This window comes from Bos grunniens, chromosome 25 (assembly GCF_055505025.1).
Source record: "Bos grunniens cultivar Pamir isolate PY7600 chromosome 25, Bosgru_T2T1.0, whole genome shotgun sequence".
In the NCBI taxonomy this organism is placed as follows: Eukaryota; Metazoa; Chordata; class Mammalia; order Artiodactyla; family Bovidae; genus Bos; species Bos grunniens.
In genome coordinates, this window is record NC_141189.1 from 42,596,495 (window position 1) to 42,616,643 (window position 20,149).

General features: G+C 63.2%; 2 protein-coding genes across 10 annotated transcripts in view; one reads left to right on the plus strand and one right to left on the minus strand.

The window, feature by feature from the left end:
- The window catches only part of AXIN1 (axin 1), a 40,939-nt gene extending 24,281 nt beyond the window's left edge, over positions 1-16,658 (plus strand). For 3 of the 7 annotated variants that reach the window (XM_086376624.1, XM_086376622.1, XM_086376623.1), the window contains exons 3-11: positions 2,260-2,400; positions 4,615-4,711; positions 5,380-5,517; positions 8,846-9,375; positions 9,808-9,978; positions 12,002-12,247; positions 13,581-13,688; positions 15,159-15,326; positions 15,954-16,658. In XM_086376624.1, coding sequence (XP_086232750.1) covers positions 2,260-2,400; positions 4,615-4,711; positions 5,380-5,517; positions 8,846-9,375; positions 9,808-9,978; positions 12,002-12,247; positions 13,581-13,688; positions 15,159-15,326; positions 15,954-16,080 — 1,726 coding nt within the window. In that variant the 3' untranslated portion in view covers positions 16,081-16,658. The remainder of the gene's footprint in view (positions 1-2,259; positions 2,401-4,614; positions 4,712-5,379; positions 5,518-8,845; positions 9,376-9,807; positions 9,979-12,001; positions 12,248-13,580; positions 13,689-15,158; positions 15,327-15,953) is intronic. The other 4 variants (XM_086376627.1, XM_086376626.1, XM_086376625.1 and 1 more) reach the window with 3 other exon arrangements.
- A 326-nt stretch (positions 16,659-16,984) lies between these two features.
- On the minus strand, positions 16,985-20,031 carry PDIA2 (protein disulfide isomerase family A member 2). 3 transcript variants are annotated; one of them, XM_086376646.1, is made up of 11 exons: positions 19,800-20,031; positions 19,029-19,235; positions 18,816-18,949; positions 18,605-18,742; positions 18,415-18,531; positions 18,212-18,337; positions 17,946-18,092; positions 17,745-17,865; positions 17,487-17,668; positions 17,263-17,373; positions 16,985-17,140 (listed from the first exon to the last, which is right to left on the minus strand). In XM_086376646.1, exons 1-11 carry the CDS (start codon positions 20,023-20,025, stop codon positions 17,066-17,068), a joined length of 1,584 nt encoding a protein of 527 aa, XP_086232772.1. In that variant the 5' UTR covers positions 20,026-20,031; the 3' UTR covers positions 16,985-17,065. The 3 variants fall into 3 exon arrangements, with proteins under 3 accessions (XP_086232772.1, XP_086232771.1, XP_086232770.1); XM_086376645.1 differs by having other exon boundaries at positions 17,946-18,143; XM_086376644.1 differs by having other exon boundaries at positions 17,946-18,143; positions 19,029-20,031.
- Positions 20,032-20,149: the final 118 nt, after the last annotated feature.

Consider the following 20,149-nt stretch of genomic DNA (forward strand, 5'->3'; position numbering starts at 1 on the left):
GCTGTGTGTGTGCTAGGGTTTGCTCAGCACTGGACGCTGGGGAAAGAACCCATGTTTTCCTTGCTTGTCACCTCAAAGCTGGGTTTCCTGGGCCCCGTCGGAGGAGGGCACAGGCAGCCCGTGCAGGTGTTGGGGTTGCAGGCTCAATCCTGCCCTCTCGGGAAAGGTGAGGGCCTGGGGCTTGCAGGTGCTGGCCCTGAGGTAGGGGGACATGGAGGGGCGACTCAGCTGTCCGTGGTCTGAATTCCAGCGCAGTGGCTGTGTTGGTGATCGCATTGATGGTTTGTGTTTAAACAGCCAGAGGAATAGCAGTGTCATTTAGGGAGAGCGTGGTGCTGCAGATGTGGGCTCTGCGTCAGCGCTCATGTGGGCCCAGGGCGGCCCCTGTCCCTTCCCCGAAGCCTCTGGGCCCTGTGCCCGCCCTCATTTGGCAGGAACCTGGCTGCTTTGGGGGCTCAGGAGGACCGTGATGTGGGGTAATGAGCCCGGGTCCTGAGCTGGAGGGCAAGTCGTGAGCACTGTCACCATCTTGGAGGTGCCGTGGCCACTCTGCTTGTGTGCGTGGCCCCGGGGAGGTGGGCTGCTCGCTGGGGTCTCTCCAGCGATACTGCCTGGCCCAGCCCAGCTCACGCGTCCTGCGTGACTGGCGTTCTGAGGTAGCAGGGTGTGGGCTGGCCTTTCCCCAAGCATCCACAGCTCACACCACGGCGTCCCCCTGGGCCCCATGGATGCAGAAGCACTCTGCTCCCTTCTCTGCAGCGAGCACACGGGTCCCCAGAGCCAGTGTGGCTGCCGTTCACGAGAGCCCTGACCAGGATGAGGCTGCAGTCAGAGCCCTCAGAGGCCTCCTCGTCATGTCCCCGCTTCACACGACCCTTGGGGACTGACCACCGCTGCTTCCAGGGGGCTCAGGGAAGAGCAGGTGGTGCGGGGAGCCACAGCTGCAAGGGACTGGCAGGGCCTTCGCAGGATGAGCATAACAGAGACTCCAGAAAGGGGGGCGTGTGTGGGGTCAGGTGTGCGGGGATTCAGGACACGGTGGTGGTGTGGTGCTCAGTGCTCGTGGCTGGATCTCCATTTTGATGCAGAGGAGTAAGTGGATTTTACATGCACATATTTTAGGTAGAGATCTTAAAAAATATTGAAGTATTTGGAGAAAAACTAAGGGATATATTTACGATTGTCAAATGAGGAAAGTTGGCCTATGTAAGATACAAAAAAAAAATCTGTAAGGAGAGATTGGTAAGTCTGATTTCACAGAAGTAAACTTGTCTAATACCAAAATCGACATAAACAAAGTTAAGAAGTGACATTTAGGGAGGAAGTATTTTCACGTATTTGTAACCAGAGGTTAATAGTGAGAATATTTAAGTGAAAGTCACTCAGTTGTGTCTGACTCTTTGCGACCCCGTGGACTGTCCGTGGAATTCTCCAGGCCAGAATACTGGAGTGGGCAGCCTTTCTCTTCTCCTGGGGATCTTCCCAACCCAGGGATCGAATGCAGGTCTCCCACATTGCAGGCAGATGTTTTACCAGCTGAGCCACAAGGGAAGTTCAAGAATATTTAAAGACATCTGTAAATCACTAAGAAACTCATAAACCGCCTAACAGAAAATACAAAGTATGAACAGGTCATTTAAAGAGGAAAGAATTAACTTAAGTGACATCTCAATGCTCCCCCTGCTGACCATCTACCAGGGAAATGCAAACTGTTAGTGTCAATTTCTGGCTAGTTCGGCGACCCATGGTGGCGCGTCCTGCCCAGGGGGTGCGGGATGGGCACTGATGTCCCAGAGGGCAGCATGGCAGCCGCTCTCACATCCACGGCCCTTGTGCTCGCCCCTGCTCGTCCACGCTGTGCCAGTGCTCAGGCTTGTGCCCCGGAGGCCTGGCCGGGGCCCTCGAGGACGGCTGTGGCACGGGGCGGGCGGGGGGGTGCGCTCTATGGGTCCGTGAGTCTGCGGCAGAGCGCTGTAGGGGCGGGGGCGCGGAGCTGGCGCCATTTCTAGTTACCGGCAGAGAGCACGTGTGTGCAGCTGTGCTCACGGGCACGGCTGCCCAGCTGCACAGGGGCGGCGTGGGGTGCCCGTCTCCCCGGAAGCGCGGGGTTGGGGGCGGGGTGGACCCGCGGCCTCTTCTGCCCTGTCTCTTCTGAATGCTTTGGGTCTGTTCCACGTGCTGGTGTTGCAGGTGATCCTGAAGAGGATCAGTGCGCGGGGACGTGGCCTGGCGGCTGCTAACATACATCCTTATTGGCAGGTGTGGATCGTGGCGGGAGCCCGTCAACCCCTACTACGTCAACTCTGGCTACGCCCTCGCCCCCGCCACCAGCGCCAATGACAGCGAGCAGCAGAGCCTGTCCAGCGACGCTGACAGCCTGTCCCTCACCGACAGCAGCGTGTAAGTGCCCGCCGCCCCCTCCCCAGCACCACGGGGGCTGTTCCTGGAGACCCTCCTGCAGACCAGAGCCTCAGTTGCTTCCCTCCAGGCGAGACTGCCAGAGCTGCCTGGCGGCACCCAGCCCTGGTCTCAGTGGTGCTGGTGTGTGCGGTGCGTCCAGGGCAGCCACCCCAAGTCGTCTGCTCTGTGCTCGCCCCGCTGTGATCTGGAAGCCGTCTTACCCGATTGGCAGGGCCTGCTGTCCCCTCGGTGTGGCTCTGTGCCGGCCGGCCGGCCAGGGCCACAGGAGCCTCTGCACCCTCGAGGGTGGCGTGAACCCCTGTCCAGGGATGCCTCCCCTGGGGAAAGTGCTCACTTCTGACACCTTTCTCTCTAGTTTGCCAATGACTTCAGGGACCTTGGCGCAGGTCAGGATGTGATGGTGTCACACCTGCCCATGTCACGCCAGGGCATGGCCTGTCTGCCTGCTGGGGTCACACGGGGACCAACTCCACCGCCCACGCGCGTCAGGCTTGCCTGCGTTCAGTCACACACCGTTTGCTGTCTCTCTGCCCCGACAGGGAGGTTCTGGCTTGGAGCCGGCAGGTGTGTGGGCATCTACCCCTGCGATGGCATGTGGGCTGCGGCCCTGACCCTGTCAGCGGGTTGTGGGGACTGTGTCCCTGCCGTGCGTGGTGTCTGGAGGTCAGACAGGCTTCAGTGAGGAGGAAAAGGCCGGCTCGCCTGTCCTTGCAGGTGACCGGGTCCTTCTGTGCTGTGGCCCTGCCTTGTGGTCTGTCCTGTCTCCTGGCGCCTCGTACCGCCTGCCCAGGTCTGGCTCTGGTCTGACAGCCCCGTGTCTGGCACATCGGGAGCCCTTTCTCCTCCTGTTGGGGGCCGCAAGATGGGGGCGTCATCCTGGGGCAGTTGGCATTCATCATTACGTTCTTCTTTGTTTTGACTCTTTCATAGAAAATGTTGATGTTTTTAACAACTTACTTGATATGACTGGGGTTTCAGCACTACCTGCCATGAATATAAAATGTCGTGTTAAAGGGTTCCAACGAGCTGTGCCCCTCAGAGCCCCCGGGAGCGGCTGACAGCACGCGTTCTGTTCTCTTCCCCAAAACTCAGTTACTACAATGTCAATTAATCTCTTAATTCTTTCTAAGGGAAGGACATATGTTTGCTAAAGGGAAGATCTAAAACAACAAAAAGAATTTCCCCGATACTCTGTTCATCTTGGTTTACACTGAGACTCAAAAATATAGGAATAGTTAAGAACTTGGAATGTAAAATTGTGGCAGATATTTAAATATACTGAATATATGAGGCAAAAAAAAGGATCATGTGTTTCATCTGAATTATTTCTGTTGGCAACTCAGCATCGCCTCCACTTGGCAAAGGGCTTCGTGGTCCAGTGCCGTTGGGCACAGGCTCCATGGACATCGCCTGGCCTCCCAGCCGTAGACTTTAGGTGCACGGCCAGAGCACATGAGCCTCACACACGGGGCTCAGGACACCTGACCTGTGAGGGCGTCCAGATGCACCGCGGCTCTTGTTCCCTGAGGCCCAGCCCCCTGGACCCCTGCACCCGCTGCTGCACTGTGGCCCCAGCTGGGGTCCTGAAGGCCTGGGGCACCCAGCACCCCTGCCGCTATGCCCTGCTCCGAACCAGGGCCGCCCTTCCCTCGCACTGGGCTGAGTGTGCCTGGGCCAGGCTGGGGCACACCGAGCACCGTGTGCCTGGGGCGCCTCTGCTGGCCGAGCAGCGGTCAGCGCGGGCCGTGCGTGGGAAGCAGGTGAGGGGCCAGGGACCGCCAGCACTGTGGGTTCCCCCTGCAGGAGACCCGGGAGGCTGGGGGCTGTCAGGGGGCCACCCCTCAGGTCCTTGGGAGACGGGTACCAGAGAGCAGGAGGCGAGCAAGTCAGATGCTTCTCAGATAAGTGCTTAGTCATTTTAAAGGCAGTATGTGATTTGACTTACGGGTTACATCAGTCTTCAGAAGGGTTGTAACTAAAATCACGTCAAGAGAACAAATTTGAGCATCTGACAGATTATGCTGCTTTACTGTCTTATCCTGGAAGAAAGCAGGATTCAGGAACCCGTCCCGTTCTTTTTAAGAATGCAAAGTCGTCTTCAGCCAGTGCAGCTCAGGAGACAGGCCGTGCGGGCCTGCTCCCAGAGGCCGTGGCCGAGCCCTGTGTATGTTCACAGGAGTGTCTCTCTGACAGGGATGGAGTCCCACCCTACAGGACCCGCAGGCAGCACCGCCGGGAGATGCAGGAAAGCGTCCAGGCCAACGGGCGGGTGCCTCTACCTCACATTCCTGTAAGTGTCCGCCTGCGTGCGCCCTGCTCCCACCCGAGGGGCGGTGGCCCGTGGTCCTTTGGAGGGTCCGGGTAACTGCGTACAGGGTTTCTCGCTCTGCTTACAAGTGTTTTGGATTTGAAGTGATTTCAGTTTATAGCTCATACCCGCCCCCAAAGCTGTGCGGCATGCTGCTGTGAGGCGTGCGTGGAATTGCATTCTCTGAACATGGCTCCCCCTTCCCTCCCCGGCTCCTCCCTGCACCCAGCTTCTGTGTCAGTCGTCTGGGGTGCAGGGCCCGGGCCCCCCTCCCGTGTCGGGTGCTGCTGCCCCTTGGGTGCAGGGTGGGCGCTGCAGAGCACCTGCCCTTCTGGCGCCCGGGCTCAGCCCCGACCTCAGGGGTCTGCACAGCTGGATGCTTCTGCACAGCTGGCTGGTCAGTCACATGAAGCCCTTCTCCAGGGCTGGCTGGCAGCCTCGGGTGGGCGCCTTGGGCTGTGGGCACCAGGGTAGCCGTCCCCGAGGAGGCGTAGCCCCCGGCCTCCTCAGGGTCTTCACCCATGGTCGTGGGAGGCAGGAGGCAGCCGTGTCTGCTTATCCCCGCCGGTCAGCCCGGGGCAGGGAGGAGAGTGCAGACCGTGCCCTGCTCACCACGGTGTATCAGGGTTTACTGTGGCATTTCCTCACAGCGCACATACCGAATGCCAAAGGAAGTCCGCGTGGAGCCCCAGAAGTTCGCGGCAGAGCTCATCCACCGCCTGGAGGCCGTGCAGCGGACGCGGGAGGCCGAGGAGGAGCTGGAGGAGCGGCTGAAGCGTGTCCGCATGGTGAGTGGCTGCTGTGGCGCGGGCCACAGCGGGCCCCTGAGGCGTTGGCCTTCTCCGTGCAGTGGAGGGCATCTCCCCACCAGCCGGACAGGTCAGGGCTGGAGGCCTGCGTCCTGCTCCGCGCCCTCCCTGCTGCGTGGAGCCCAGATGGCCTCCCTCGGGCAGGGCAGCCTGAGGCTCTGACCAGTGACACAGCTCTGTCTGTCTCGTTTCCTGGCTGGTAGCCTTTCTGATAGAATTCCGGGAGCTGACAGTCTCAGCACACCCGATCTATTTGCTGTAACTCTTTGCCTGTAGGGGCCTGCATGCCTGTCTTTTTTGCCTGCGGTGGCGCTCTCCCATCCTGGCTGCTGCACACGTGTGTCGTTCTACACACGAGGGGCCCCTGGGCAGAGGTGCTGTGACAGGCGTGCCCCCGCCCCGTCCCCCTCATGTGCCCCGCCCCCCGGACCTGTGGGCCTCGAGGCTTCTGGCACACAGGCCTCTCAGGGTGGGAGTTCATTCTCTTCTCAGTATTTTGTTCAATATCTGAAACTCAAAATGTGACTTTCTTGTAGGAATTATTTCTCTACCAATCATCCGATCTTCCTGTTTAAACTGCAGAACCTGAGCCCTCCCCGGACCCTGTCAGAACCCGAGGGGGTTCTGTTTCGGGTTCCATGTTCCCCAGGGGTGCCCCGTGCACCACCACTGAGGGCAGTGCCGTCAGGGTGGGTGAGGGGCCTGGCAGGTGGGCAGTCGCCTGGCCCTGACACAGGCTGGGCTCCCCTGCCTTCCCTACACGGAGTCAGCAGGCACATCTCATCGCGGGGCGGACCGTGGACCCCTGGAGGTACCGGAAACAGCCCCGAGCATGAGGTGGTCACAGGCCGTGCTGTGCCATGAGGGGCCTCGCGGGACCGTGCCCTGCTCTCCCTCCCGCCATGTGGCGATGGCATGGCCTCCTGGCAGGGCAGGTGCAGCCCGAGGCATGCCCAAGGCCCTCGCCCCATCACTGCTCAGGAGGGCATGACCAGCGGGCAGGGTTAGGGATGCGCTAGTCGTCAGAGCTGAGGGTTTCTGCCTCCTGGGAGCTGCCTAGAACAAATGCAGACCAGACTCATGCATGTGCCAGTGCACTGGCGGAACTCAGCCCGGGTCACGCGTGTGAGGAGGCCGTGTGCCCTGGCAGCATCTCCACCACTGCCTCTCTGTGAGGCTGTCCTGAGCGCGTTGCCATCGACAGTGCTTAAAACAGGCTCAGGAGGCAAGCCGTAATGTTTCGTGAAAGAAGTTTCGGAAACCTGCAGACTGGCAGGTTTCACTGCAGACCTGGGCTTTTGTGATGCGCTGCTGTGCTTCCGGCCTTGGCTCAGGCTGTGTGCATGTGGTCCTGGCCGGTGGCGTCGGGTGGGAGGGGCGCACTCAGGCGGCCCAGCCTTCTGACGGCGTCTGAGGCTCTCCCACCGCGTCCCTGGCAGGCGCTGGACGGCTGTGCCTGCAGCCCACGAGCTCTCAGGGGGCTGGACCCGGCAGTGTTCTCTGACGTGACCGAACGTGTCCCAGCAAACGTCCGGTGTCAGTTGCTCAGGGCCTCAGGCTCAGGAGGGCTGCCACGCCTAGTCCTTGGGTCCCGGCTCCCAGCCTCGGGGGTGTAGCTGGCCGGCTCCCAGGGGCGTCCCTCCGCCCCAGGGGGTGGCTCACTGCCCAGCAGTGGCCGTGTGGTCTTGAGTCTGTTGCCGGGAGTGATTTTGTAAGCTATGTGAACCATGATATAAACAAGAATCCTTTTTTACGAGTAATAGCTCAGACATTTTTGGGGCCATGCCTTGCGGCTTGTGGGATCTTAGTTCCTGACCAGGGATCTAACCTGGAATCCTGCAGTGAAAGCACCAAGTCCTAACCGCTGGACTGCGGGGAATTCCCACTGCAGATTTTTAAGTAATCAATTATTTTCGGTTGAGCAGGGTGTTCTGGCAATGCGTGGGCTTTCTCTAGTTGTGGTAAGCAGGAGCTACTCTTTGTTGCAGTGCATGGGCTTCCCACTGCAGCGGTTTCTCTTGTTGGGGAGCACCCGTCCTAGGGCATGTGGACTTTACTAATTGTGGCTCATGGAGCCAGTACTTGGAGCACACCGGCTTAGTTGCTCCATGGCATGTGGGATCTTCCTGGACCAGAGATCGAACCTGTGTGCCCCACATTGGCAGGTGAATTCTTACCCACTGGAATACCTGGGAAGTCCTACAAATTTTTTAATAATTAAAGTTTACTGTAAAGCTTGGAAAATCAGAACAGAAGAAAATGAAAACTAGTGCTGAAGGGTTACGTAAATGTGTAGTATTTTATAGTCTGCTGCCCTGGGAGGGCGTGAATGGCATCAATACTGGGTGCCCCTTGGTGCGGGTCTCCCGAGTCCCCACCCCCTGATAACCACGGAGCACCAGGGTCGGGGTGGGGACAGGGTGAGTGCAGGAACCCAGGGTCCAGGTAGCGATAGAGGGTGCAGAGCCCAGCGTCCGGGGCTCTCTAGGATGGCTCCCAGCTCACCCACAGGGCTGCGTGTCCCCCCGTCTGCCCCTGTCTCCCAGCCTGTCCTCTTGGGTGCCGTTTCTGAGTTGTGGTGCCCACAGCTGGCGGCACGTCTGGCTGACCGCAGGCACTTCCACAGCGGTGCGGCGTCCTGTGGGGACTCCTGGGGGCTTGTTCATGTAGCGCAGGGTGGCTCAGTCATCCAGTCTCTCAGCATCTGCTCAGGGCAACTCAGTAAGACTAGACAGTGAACGTCAGTTGTGTGTTTCAGGATTGAAGTGATTGAATGTGTATGTTTACAGGTCTGCTTATAGCAACTCTCAGAGTCAAAGGAAGTTCTGCTAGTTTGATGTGATAATTTATTAACACTTGTAGCAAGATAAGGAAAAACCGGGAGCTCTTCTGTATAGGGGCAGTGTTTCCTGGGAAAATATGATGGAAAATACGGCAGTAAAATTGAGGAGTAGGAAAACAGTTGAAAAAGATAAACATTTTTATTGAGAAGCTTAACGTGGAAGCAGTGCCAGGTGTCCTGGTGGTCTGTGCGGCCCTGGTGCTGTGCCCTCCTCCGCGTGGCGTGTGGCCCTGTCCCCGCACCAGGGAGGGGAGCCCAGGCCAGCCCCCATGCGCTTTGTCCTCCCAGAGCTCGGCCACACTGGCGCGGGGCTCGGGGCCACTCTGGATCGGGCGGCCCCTCCTGCACTTCGCTGGCCCGGCCTTGTCCCCAGCTCAGGGCTCGGGCCTTTGTGCTTTGTGTCCCCAAGCACGGGGTCTCCACGGTGCAGCCAGTGCCGAGAGGTGCCATGCTGTCTTGTTCCAGCAGGAGGAGGAAGGCGAGGACAGCGACATGCCCTCTGGCCCCCAGGGCGCCAGCCATAAGCTGCCCTCGGCCCCGGCCTGGCACCACTTCCCCTCCCGCTACGCGGACGTGGGCTGCACAGGGCTGCGGGACGCGCACGAGGAGAACCCCGAGAGCATCCTGGACGAGCACGTGCAGCGAGTCATGAGGACGCCTGGCTGCCAGTCGCCGGGGCCCGGTCACCGCTCCCCAGACAGCGCGCATGTGCCCAAGATTGGGATGCTGGGGGGTGCCATGCCCGGGCATGGAAAGCATGCGCCCAAGTTGGGGGCAAAGCTGGACCCGACTGGGCTGCACCTCCACAGACACGGCCACCACCACGGCCACCACGGCGCGGCCCGGCCCAAGGAGCCAGCTGAGGCTGAGGCCGCCCGCCGGGTCCCGGGCAGCTTCGCCTGGGGCCCGGAGCTGCACAGTCACGCAGCCAAGCCCCGCAGCCATGTGGAGAGCACGGGTGCCCCCCCTGCCGGTGGCGACGGCCTGGCCTACGGGTGAGTGTGAGCAGCGATCCCCCGCCCTGGCCCATGTCAGTGCAGGTGGTGTGCCCCGGAGAAGGGTCCTTCGTGCCACCCTCGGGCCAGAGTTCCCCTGAGGAGTCCCTAAGCCAGGGCCAGAGCAGGTTGGCAGGAGTGCACGCCTGGGTGCACAGCCGCGGGGCTCCAGCCCTGAAGTACCGTTGGGTTGGATGAGCCCGTTTCGGGGGTGGTGTCTGGGTGAGGACAGGTGGCTGGGCCCGAGCTGCCTGGACACCTTCCGTCCACAGAGTCGGCCCAATACAGCCCAACCGCGCCTGCAGGAGTGTGGCCAAGGCCCCACGTGCAGGCAGGGCCCTTGCGGGCTGTCGTCCCCAGCCCTGCGGGTCCCGGCCAGCCATCCAGCCTGGGCTGGCTGAAGTAGCAAGTGACCAGGCCTTGCTCTTGCAGTGGGAAGGTGGGCACGACCTCCAAGAGAAACTCCAAGAAGGCGGAGTTGGGGAAGAGCAGCAGCACAGAGGCGCCAGGCCCGTCTGAGGATGCGGAGAAGAACCAGAAGATCATGCAGTGGATCATCGAGGGCGAGAAGGAGATCAGCCGGCACCGGAAGGCGGGTCACGGGTGAGGGCCCCCGGCTGAGTCACCACCCCCCCGGCTCTGAGTCCCCTTCCCCTGGCTCTTAGTCCTCCCACCTCAGTTTGAGTCCTACCCCCCGGCTCCGAGTCCCCAACCCCCAGCTCTGAGTCACCCCCCCACTGCCGGCTCTGAGTCCCCCCACCCCAGTTCTGAGTCCCCCCAACCCCCAACCCTTAGCTCTGAGTCCCCCCAACCCCCAACCCTTGGCTCTGAGTCCCCCCACCCCTGGCTCTGAATCCCCCTACCCCCGGCTCTGAGTCCCCCCCACCCCTGGCTCTGAGTCCCCCCACCCCCTGCTCTGAGTCCCACACCCCCGGCTCTCAGTCCCCCCACCCCCGGCTCTCAGTCCTCCTCTGCCCCAGCTCTCAGTCCCCCACCCCCCAACTCTGAGTCCCCCCACCCCTGGCTTTCAGTCCTCCCCTGCCCCGGCTCTGAGTCCCCCACCCCCTAGCTCTGAGCGCCCCCTGCCCCAGCTCTGAGTCCTCCCCTCCCCCCAGCTCTGAGTCCTCTTCCCCCTGGCTCTGAGTCCTCCCACCCCCAGCTGTGTCTGCCCCTGGCTCTGTTTCCCTCCCCACCGGCTCTGAGTCCCTGCCATCTCTGGAGCCTGCTGTCAGCGCCAGGCAGCAGTCTCTGCAGGCCATGTGCCCATTCGACCAGGGCCAGCCCATGGCAGCGTGAGGTCAACCCTGCCCTGTGTGGGCCCTGTGACAGGGTGGGCATTGGTGACAACGTCAGTGTCCCGGGCAGGAGTGCCCAGTGGTGGGGTCAGCTGCTGCCGCCCCACTGGGCAGGATCCTACAGCCCTGTGGCTGTCCCTCCAGGAGGAGCCTCTGGATCTGGCCTCCTTGACCCCAACTGCCAGAGAACATGCCTCTGCTCCGGCTCCTCCGGCTCCATGTCGGTTTCAGTGTCACCCTTCCTGTTCATGGTGGGGGCAGGGTGGGCAGGGGCCTGGGCTTTGGGGCCGGCCAGCCATGGACTTGCCTGGTCCTGAGTTCTTGGGTCCAGACCCTTTGTACTCACAAAACCTGTCCCGGTGGCTCGCTCCTTGGCCGTTGCCCCACCCCAGCTGGAGGGTTTCCGTGGGAAGACGAGTCCAGAAGCAGTGTCCTGGGTGCACTGTGGGCTCCATCGTGCAGGCCTTTCTGGGGTCTGTGGGCCTGGAGGCAGGGCACAGAGCAGGAATTGAGGAGTTGAGGGCCTCGTGGGTCCTTCTAGGAGGAGTCCACCTCCCCATGGGGCAGGTCACATCATACAGGCACTGAATCAGCCCTCCCCCAGGGTGCCATTCCTGGGATTCCTTCATTTTGCTCCTGGGGACATGCCCCCCTTCTGAGGCCTCTAGTCCAGCTGAGAGAGGCAATGTTTTCACTTGAATTCCATGCAGTGGTTGAGTGATGGCAGGTCACACAGATGTAGGTTCTTGATATCTGATGGCAGGGAAGGTGGCATCACGTGGAGGAAAGTCAGGAAAAAGCACGTGGTCAGAATCATGCCAACCATGGCAGGTGTTTTCAGTGGGGAAGGAAATACGCTGAATGTGCCGAGTGACTATCGCTAAGTCATATTTATTTTTTTCTTAGAATTTCCTGAACATTTCAAGTTTTTAACAAAGAGCACTTATTTATTTATATTTTTAAAGGAACGATAAAGGTTAAGCTTTTGTTTGGCTGCCCTGGGTCTTGGTTGGGGCATGTGAGAGCAAGTTCTCTGACTAGGGATCAGACCCAGGCCCCCTGCATTGGGGGCTGGGAGTCTCAGCCATCCGACCTCCAGGGAAGTCCCAAGAACACTTATTCTAATATCAAAATACTTTTCAAAAACAAAAAAACCTTTATGTAAAAGAAGTCTTCGTGGGGAAACATTAAGAAAGTGTCCACACAGGGTATGATTTGTATTTCAGAACACGATGAGCACAGTGCAGAGCAGGTCTCCAGAAAGGCGTGCATCAGGGGTGGGGGGTGTGCAGAGCCTGGGCGTGGCTCACCTGCTTCTTTTGCCCCCGAAGGTCGTCCGGGGCTAAGAAGCAGCAGGCCCACGAGAGCTCCAGGCCCCTGTCCATTGAGCGCCCTGGGGCGGTGCACCCCTGGGTCAGTGCCCAGCTCCGGAGTTCGGTGCAGCCTTCGCATCTCTTCATTCAAGACCCCACGATGCCACCCAACCCTGCCCCCAACCCCCTGACGCAGCTGGAGGAGGCACGCCGGCGCCTGGAGGAGGAGGAGAAGAGGGCCAGCAAGGCGCCCTCGAAGCAGAGGTGCGTGGTCCTCACAGCATCCATCCGGGGTGGGAGCCCTTCTGCACCTCGGCTGGCCTGCGGCTGCGCTGAGGGTGCCAGCTGAGGCCCACTGCATCCGCGAAGGGGCCTGAATTGTTCCCAGCCACGCAGGGGACCCCTGGTGTCTCACTCTCGGTGCTGAGAGCCCAGCCCCGCGGCCCTCCTCACGGCGCCCTGCATGGCTGTCAGGGCCGGTGCAGCCCTTCGTGGGGCAGGTCATTCCTCCACGCTGGACCCTGGCAGTGGGGCCTTTGCAGTCACTTTCCCGGGTGGTCTGGGCTCTGAGGGCCTGGAGATGTGAGTGTGGTCGCTGGATGGTGACACTGTCCTGGGTGTTACTGGTCCCCATGTCCAATCTTCAGTCAGCTGGGCTCCTGGGGCCGGGGCCTCGCTGCAGAATCCGTGCTGCCCTGGGGAAGCCGGCGCCCAGGTGCAGACCCGCCCCAGCCCACCGCCCTGCGGGAGGCCCATGCGTGTCCCCGGTCACTGAAGGTGACCCCATTTACAGCAGCCGTGTCACGCGCTGAGGTCTTGCTGGTCCACGTGGCCCGGGGTGAGGGCGGTGCCTGAGGCCCGGCGGGCCAGCCCGTGAGCTGGAGGGTGGAAGGCAGCAGTGGGGCTGCCCGGGAGGGTACTGGGGCGAGCGGGCCCGTCCTGCTGCGCCTGCCCAGCAGGGCTCCCTGCTTGTGGTCTTGCGTCCTTGGTCTGCTCTTTGCGCCAGCGCCCACGGGCCCTGCCCAGTGGCAGGTCCTGTCTGGCTGTGACACAGCTGAGCCACAGGGGCGGCTCGGGCGCTCCACACTGGTCGGTCCAGGACATGTGTGCCTTTTGTAGACAGCAAAGACCCCAGAGCAGAGGTCCGCTGCGTCCTCCTCTTGGGGTGACCCCACCCAGGGCGGTCAAAATAGAAGTCACGTCAGGGCCACAGAGCGTCGCACCCGAGGTGGATGGCCCTGGGACAGGAGCGGTGGGTGGTGTGCTCTCTTCAGCTGGCAGTGACTGAGCTGCAGGGCCAGGTTGGGGCCTGCTCCCCTCTGGAGGCGAAGGCTCCTCTGAGTGCATGGAGTGGCAGGCACCTGCGGGTTTCAAGAGACTGAGGTCCGCCTGGTGAAGACCTGGTGGGCAGAAGCGCCGGTGTCCCGCCTGCTCTGACGGAGCCCTGACCTCCAGCTCCACAACCACGAGGGCCTGCTGTCCTGCCGTCCTGCCGGCCCCGCGCAGCAGGCGCCTCCTCTTTGCTGTGGAGCGTGGCTGAGCTGAGCGCTGCTGGAGGCCCGGCCCGGGCGGCGGCTCACTGCGCGTTGTTCCCTAGGTATGTGCAGGAGGTCATCCAGCGGGGGCGCTGCTGCGTCAGGCCAGCGTGCACGCCCGTGCTGAGCGCCGTGCCGGCGGTGTCCGACCTGGAGCTCTCCGAGACAGAGTACGTGCGCCCCCCTGGGTCCTCCCAGTGCCGGCCGGCCCGCGACGGGAGCTCAGGCGCTGCGCCTGAAGAGCTGGGGCTGCTCGTGTGTCTGTGAGAGGAGCCCTGGCCGTCCACGTGGGGGCAGCAAGCGACAGGCCCGAGAGGGGTCTGCGCTTTCCGCACGAGGCCTCACGCCCCGCACAAGGCCTCGGCCCTCGCTGCAGTGACCTGCCTGGTGTGATGGGCTCAGGGCTGCGGCCCTGACTCCCTTGTACACTGCTGACCAAAGCACAGGCCCCGGGCGCTGTGTGCACAGCGAGCCGGCTCTAATCTTGCGTGCCGCGTGGGAACTCGTGGTCCATGCCCGTGCACACGGGCCGGGCTGGGCGTCCAAGGCCTGAGGGCCGTATGTGGACAGCGCGGGCCACCCTGTCCTTGAGCAGAAAGAGGGGCCCCCACTCAGCCTATGCCGGCCGACCCCCCAGTCCTTTGTCATGCGTGGCCGAGGGCCCAGCTCTGAGCCTCCCCGTTGCTACTCTTTCTGGGGGGTGCTCTTCTGTAGAGAATGGAGCCCCTGGGAATCCCAGGCGGCTCCTGGGATGGGCCAGGCCTGAGGTCAGAGGACCGAAGGAAGGGAAGCAGACATCAGGAGCCTGGCTCAAGCTGGGGGCGGCCACTCAGCTGAGGTGACCGCCTGCTGTGTGACCAGGAGCACCAGTGTGGTGGATCCCCACGGAGAGGAGAGCCCACTATGACTCAGGGCCTTCCTGACACAAAACTGGCCGCTCATCTGGCCAGGGCCAAGGGCTGCTCCTGGGCCCACTGGGCAGCTGGGGCAGTCACTGGACAGGACTCAGGAGGGCACAAGCGCCACCCGTCGAGAGGAAGCCCCTCGCTGCCCGTGCAGGAGGCGCTGTGGGCCTCGGTCCCTTCTGGAGAAGGGGCCGGCTGCCGCCTCTGGTCTTGTGAGCAGCTCTCTGCTGTGAGGCGGGTCCATTTCCGGTCCAGCGGTTCTGATGTCTAGTCCCTGGCCTTGGGATGTTTCTGAAGGTGGCTTTACAGGGACATGGGCCGAGCCACCCAGCCTGCTATCTCAGAGCCAGGGGCTGGCTGTCTTGAGCCGCCTGGCAGAGGCGCCCACCGTGGGGTCCTCCTGAGAAGCCTGCTAGCCCGTTTCATGTGGTCTGGGTGGTAGGTCCGCCCCCCAGGCCAGCCAGGCCACAGTGAGACCAGGGCTTCGAAGCAGGTGGCAGCAGTGGCGGATAGCTGCTGTCGGTGTCTGCGTCTCGGTCCGGGCTGGCACAGCGTGGAAGTGTGCAGGGCGAGCCCCCAGGGGTGGGCGTGGCTGGGCGGGGTAGGCAGTGGGGCCTGTGGACACCCGGCGTTTCCGAGTGAGGTGCAGCCCACCCTGCAGGCTCTGCCCCGGCATCTTCTGGGGCGTCTGGTAGGGCCCCAGCCCCAGCGGTCACAATGCTTCTTGGCCCTCAGGACGAAATCACAGAGGAAGGCGGGAGGTGGGAGTACCCAGCCATGCGACAGCATCGTCGTGGCCTACTACTTCTGCGGAGAGCCCATCCCCTACCGGACCCTGGTGCGGGGCCGCGCGGTCACCCTGGGCCAGTTCAAGGAGCTGCTGACCAAGAAGGGCAACTACAGGTGAGAGGCTGGGGCTCGCAGCACAGAGCCGTGTGCTCCCCTCCCGTTGAGTCCCAACCCCGTCTGCCTGGCCGTGGGCTGCTGGCGCGTACCCTGCGACAGGTGAGGCGTGTGTGGCCTCGGCTCAGGGCCCAGGTCCTGCAGGCCGACCAGGGCACCCATGCTGGTGTGGCCCGAGCCGGCCTTGTGTTGGCTTCCTGACCAGGCGTTTTTTACGGGACCGCGGAAGCCAGGGCCCTACTGCAGGTCTGCCCTGGAGGCCCCTAGGGGCACTGCAGAACACGCTGGGGCCGGTGGGGTCTGTTTTGGGGCCAGCCCACAGAGGGTCTGCCTGAGTGCTTCCCTCTGTCCACCAAGTGGCCGAGAAACCCCACTGGGGGCTGTTGCCGCTGGAGAGGCCTGGACTGCAGGGCCGAGTGCATGCAGTAGTCAGTGGAGGGAACGGGGACCCTGAGCCCACCCACCCCTCCCTGCAGAGGCCGGGGCAGGGACCCGCATGTGGTCACTGCACGTATCTAGCACCGGCGCTCAGGCACCAGGGCCAGCTCACGGGCCTGCAGGAGGTGCTGGGGGGCGGCCGCCCAGCTGCCTGGCCCCGCCACCCTCAGTGCCTCCTCCCGACCACAGGTTCTACTTCAAGAAAGTGAGCGACGAGTTCGAGTGCGGCGTGGTGTTCGAAGAGGTGCGTGAGGACACGGCTGTGCTGCCCGTCTTCGAGGAGAAGATCATCGGCAAGGTGGAGAAGGTGGACTGACTGGCGGCCTGGCCGCTGCACCCTCCGGGCTCCACGAGGGCCCGTGCCAGGCCGCCCGCTCTCGAGGGTGCAGTGGGTGCAGCTGCTGGCAGGGTGGTGTGCTTGTCCAGGCAGCCCGCCTGGTCCCTCTGTGTCCAGGAGGGCGGGAGTCTGCTGCGGCGCCTCCTCCCAGAGATGTGCACTAGCCCGCACCCGTGGGGAGCCCGCCATGGGGCCACCTGGAGACCCTGCCCAGCGACCCCGTGCTGCTAAGCGGATGCCCCTGGCGCTTGCCTGCCGTGGCCTGCCCCAGAGCCAGGGTGCAGGGGCTCCGGGGCCTCTGTCCATCGTCCATGTCACCGAGTGCCTTCAACCAGCTTGTCTCTGGCCTGCCACTGTGTGGGCCCGGCGCCGAGCACCGAGGCCCGAGCTGGCTCAGCGGGTCCCGGGCTGCCCTCCCCAGGGCCCCTGTAAATATGTACATTTCTCAGGCCCGCACCAGCGGGGGGCTGCCCTGAGCCCGTTTTTCATGCGCTGACTTGTACAATTATCTTTTCAAAGGTACTTGGATAATGAAATAAAACCATTTTTGAACCTTCCCTGGCTGTGGACTGCAGCTGTCCAACATGGTTGCTGGGCTCCTGGCGTACGTGCCCTGCCTCCCAGGCAGCATTCAAGGTCGGGCCCAGCCTCATGGGGCATGGGGTGGCGGGGCACAGAGCCACGCTGGCAGCTTGGGGGAGAGGGCAGGGCCAACACAGCAGCAGTGCTGTGGGCCTCCTTTCTGCCCCGGTGAGGCTGCAGACCCAGGCTGGACCTAGGTGCCCATCAGGAGGGCCAGGCCCCACCCAGGATGTAGAGGCCCCAGGGGCTGAAATCCAGCCAAACCAAGACCAGAGCTGCCCTTCTTAGGAACCACACACAGTCCAGGGCCAGAGCTGTTTATTCACACGGCTGCTGTCACGGGCCCGGACACGGCTCCTGGGTGGGTGCTGACGGCGGGCAGCTACAGCTCGTCCCTGGGCTCCGTGGTGTTTTCTGGCTTCTCGTCCTTGGGTTCCGTGGTGTTTCCTGGCTTTTCCTGGCAAGGGTCACAGAGACCCAGCTGGGTGCCACACCCTCCGCCCAGCCCTGCCCATGCCCACCCACAGCTACTCTCGAGAGGACTGGCCCGAGGCCTGGAGCCTGGGGACAGACACCCACCAGGAAGGCGGCTCCAGGCACCTCTGCAGGCTCCTCTGCAGGCAGCTCGCCCCCGCTGTCCAGAAATTTGGAGAAGGTCTCCAGGTCCCTGGCGCCTTTGTAGTCAATCACCTGAGGAGGGACATGGTCTGGGGACCCCGCCTCCTGGACCCGAGGCTGACTCTCCAAGGCCACGCCCACCTCCAGCCGAGGGTGGAAGCACCCAGACCTAGCCCAGGCCGCACCTTCCGACCAGGCCCTGCTGGGAAGTACTTGAGGGTGGGGAAGCCGCGCACAGGGAAGGCCTCCAGCTCGTTGGCTGTGGCGTCCAGCTCGGCGATGATGACGTCCTCGTGGTCCCTGTACTTCTCGGCCAGCTCCTCCCAGGCTGGGGCCATCTCCTTGCAGTGGGCACACCACGGGGCGTCTAGGATGGGACACGTCAGCACAGCCAGCAGGTCCCCCGCCACCCTCTGCCCGCCACCCGCCACAGCCACACTCACAGAACTTGATAAACACGTTCTTGGTCTCATCAAAAGCCACCTGCTCAAAATTCTTGCCCACGAGGGTCTTGACTGGCCGTTGGTCCCAGTCTGGGGGGACCTCCTGGCTCAAGTGATAGGGCTAGGGGAACAGGGCCAGGGGTTTCACCAGGGGTCTCCCGCTAGCTGCTGCTCCCACCCCATGGGCAACCCACCGCTGACCTTGACCCCTCCACCCAGGACCGTGCGGCAGAAGTCTGTGATGGTGGCAGCGGTGACCGGCGCCCCATGCTCCGGCGCATACTTCTTGGTGGTCTCGATGTTGATGAAGCGCAGGGTGGGGGCCTCCTGGGCCTTGAGGCCAAAGTACTGGAGCACGTGGTCATTGTCGGCACCCACGTCCACCACCACGAACAGCACCTGCCAGCAGGGAGTCCGCGTGGGCTCCCCGCAGCCCCACCACCCCAGCCCCTAGGCCCAGCCAGTACCTGCCCCCGGAAGGGGGGAGCCGCCTCCCGGAAGCCTGCCAGCAGCTCCCGGTGGGCATCCAGCGTCTGGTTGATGAACAGCAGCAGGTGGTTAAGGATCTTGGCCTCAAAGATCTTAGAGGACGTCTGCAGGGGCAGGTGGAGCTCGTGGAGGCCCCCACGGCCGCCACCCACCGCCCGCACCTGCCCGGCAGCCCACTCACCTCGCTGCTGTACTCTGTGACCAGGTGCATGCTGTGGGTGAGCAGGAAGCGAGACAGGTCCCCCTGGTCCAGGCCCAGCTCCTTGTCCACCGGGAAGTCCGCCCGCCCTTCGTCATACTGGACGACGCCGAGCGGGTCAGCGGGAGCCAACGCACCCACCCCGGCTCCTCCCTGAGCCCGCCTGACCCACCTTCTTAAAGAGGACCACTGTGTCCTTGGTGAGGCCGAACTTCTGAAAGAGCTGCGGCCGGTCGGTGAGGCCAAAGGTCATGTCCAGGGCATCCTGGGCCAGGCCCAGGAAGGTAGCCACGTCCCTGTCCTGCAGGTCCTGAGGGGCCCGGGCCTGTGAGGCCGCCGGGCCCACACCCTGCTCCCAGGCCCGGCCCCGGCCCGCAGCGCACCTGGAAGAAGCCGACGACTACCACGTCCCGGGTGTCCGTGAGTGCGCGAACGTCCTCCTCGTCCTCCAGCTGCCTGGCGCTGGGCCCCACCCGCCGCCGCAGCCACTCGGCGATGCCCTCAGCCTCCCGGGGGCCTGCGGAGACTCCCCTCAGCTGAGGCCCAGCCTCTGCCACCTGCCCGCCCCCTCGCCCGCCCCCTCGCCCGCCCCGCACCAGTGTACTCCTCTGGGTGTGTGCGGTTCCCCTCTCGGAAGAACTTGAGCGTGGGGTATTCTGTCACTGCAAACTCCTCGGCCAGCTCTGGCTCCGCGGGCCCATCCACCTTGGCCAGCGTGACTCTGGCCGACTCTGCTGCCAGCAGGGCGGCTGCCTTGCTGTACTCAGGGGCCAGGGCCCTGCAGTGCCCACACCACGGGGCATCTGGAGGACAGACCCATGAGTGCCCCAGGCCTTCACCACCCCCGCCACAGCCCCTGCTCCAGCCTGGCCAGAGCCGGCCAACCTCGGGGCCAGCTCCACGCTTGAGATCCGGTAGGGAGCAACACGTCCAGTCTACACCCTCCTCGTCAGGGGCCCACCTGAGCCTCGGCCAGAGTCCAAGCACCGGAGGCCAGACTCCTTGAGGGCCCCCGAGTGGGACTGCAGTGGCCAGCACTGTCCCTAGAGTGGGTTTGGGATGGATCTTCCATGGCCACCCATGAGGCCAGCTCCCGCCATCTGCCTGTGGAGGCCTGCCGGCTGGGAGTGGCTCCTGCCTGTGAATGGGCTGTACAACCCCAGCCTGAGTGCTGGCTGGCCCTTCACGGAAGAGCCTGGGGGACACTGACTGGATCCCCCCTGCACCTGTGCCTCCCCACCGTGAGGCTGGACCCCAGGCCCAGCTCTGCCCCAGGGCTCTGATGGAGCCCCAGGAGCACAGCGAGGGAGGAGCAGAGCACCCAGGCGGCCCCTGAGGGTCCCCAGCCATGCTGGCCTGGCACTCACAGAATTCCACCAGCAGGGCTGGGTGCTCCTGCAAGGCCTGGCCCAGGGTCTGCCGGCTCAGCACCAAGACCCCATCCTCCTCCGGGGGGTCCTCCTCGGGGGGCTTCTCCTCAGGGGGCTTCTCCTCTGGGGGCTCCTCCAAGGGACCCCTAGGCCCCAGCCCCTGTCCGCACAGGCCTGAGGCCCCGAGCAGCAGCACCAGCACCGGCAGGAACTGGCCATCCATGGCGGTGCGGGGGCCCCTGGGGCGGGGGCAGATAAGGGGGCGGGGGGCCAAGCAGCGGCCGCCACGTGGCACCCAGGCCTGGTCGCAAGAGAGATAAGGCCAGGAGCCCCCCCTCCCGCCCCCG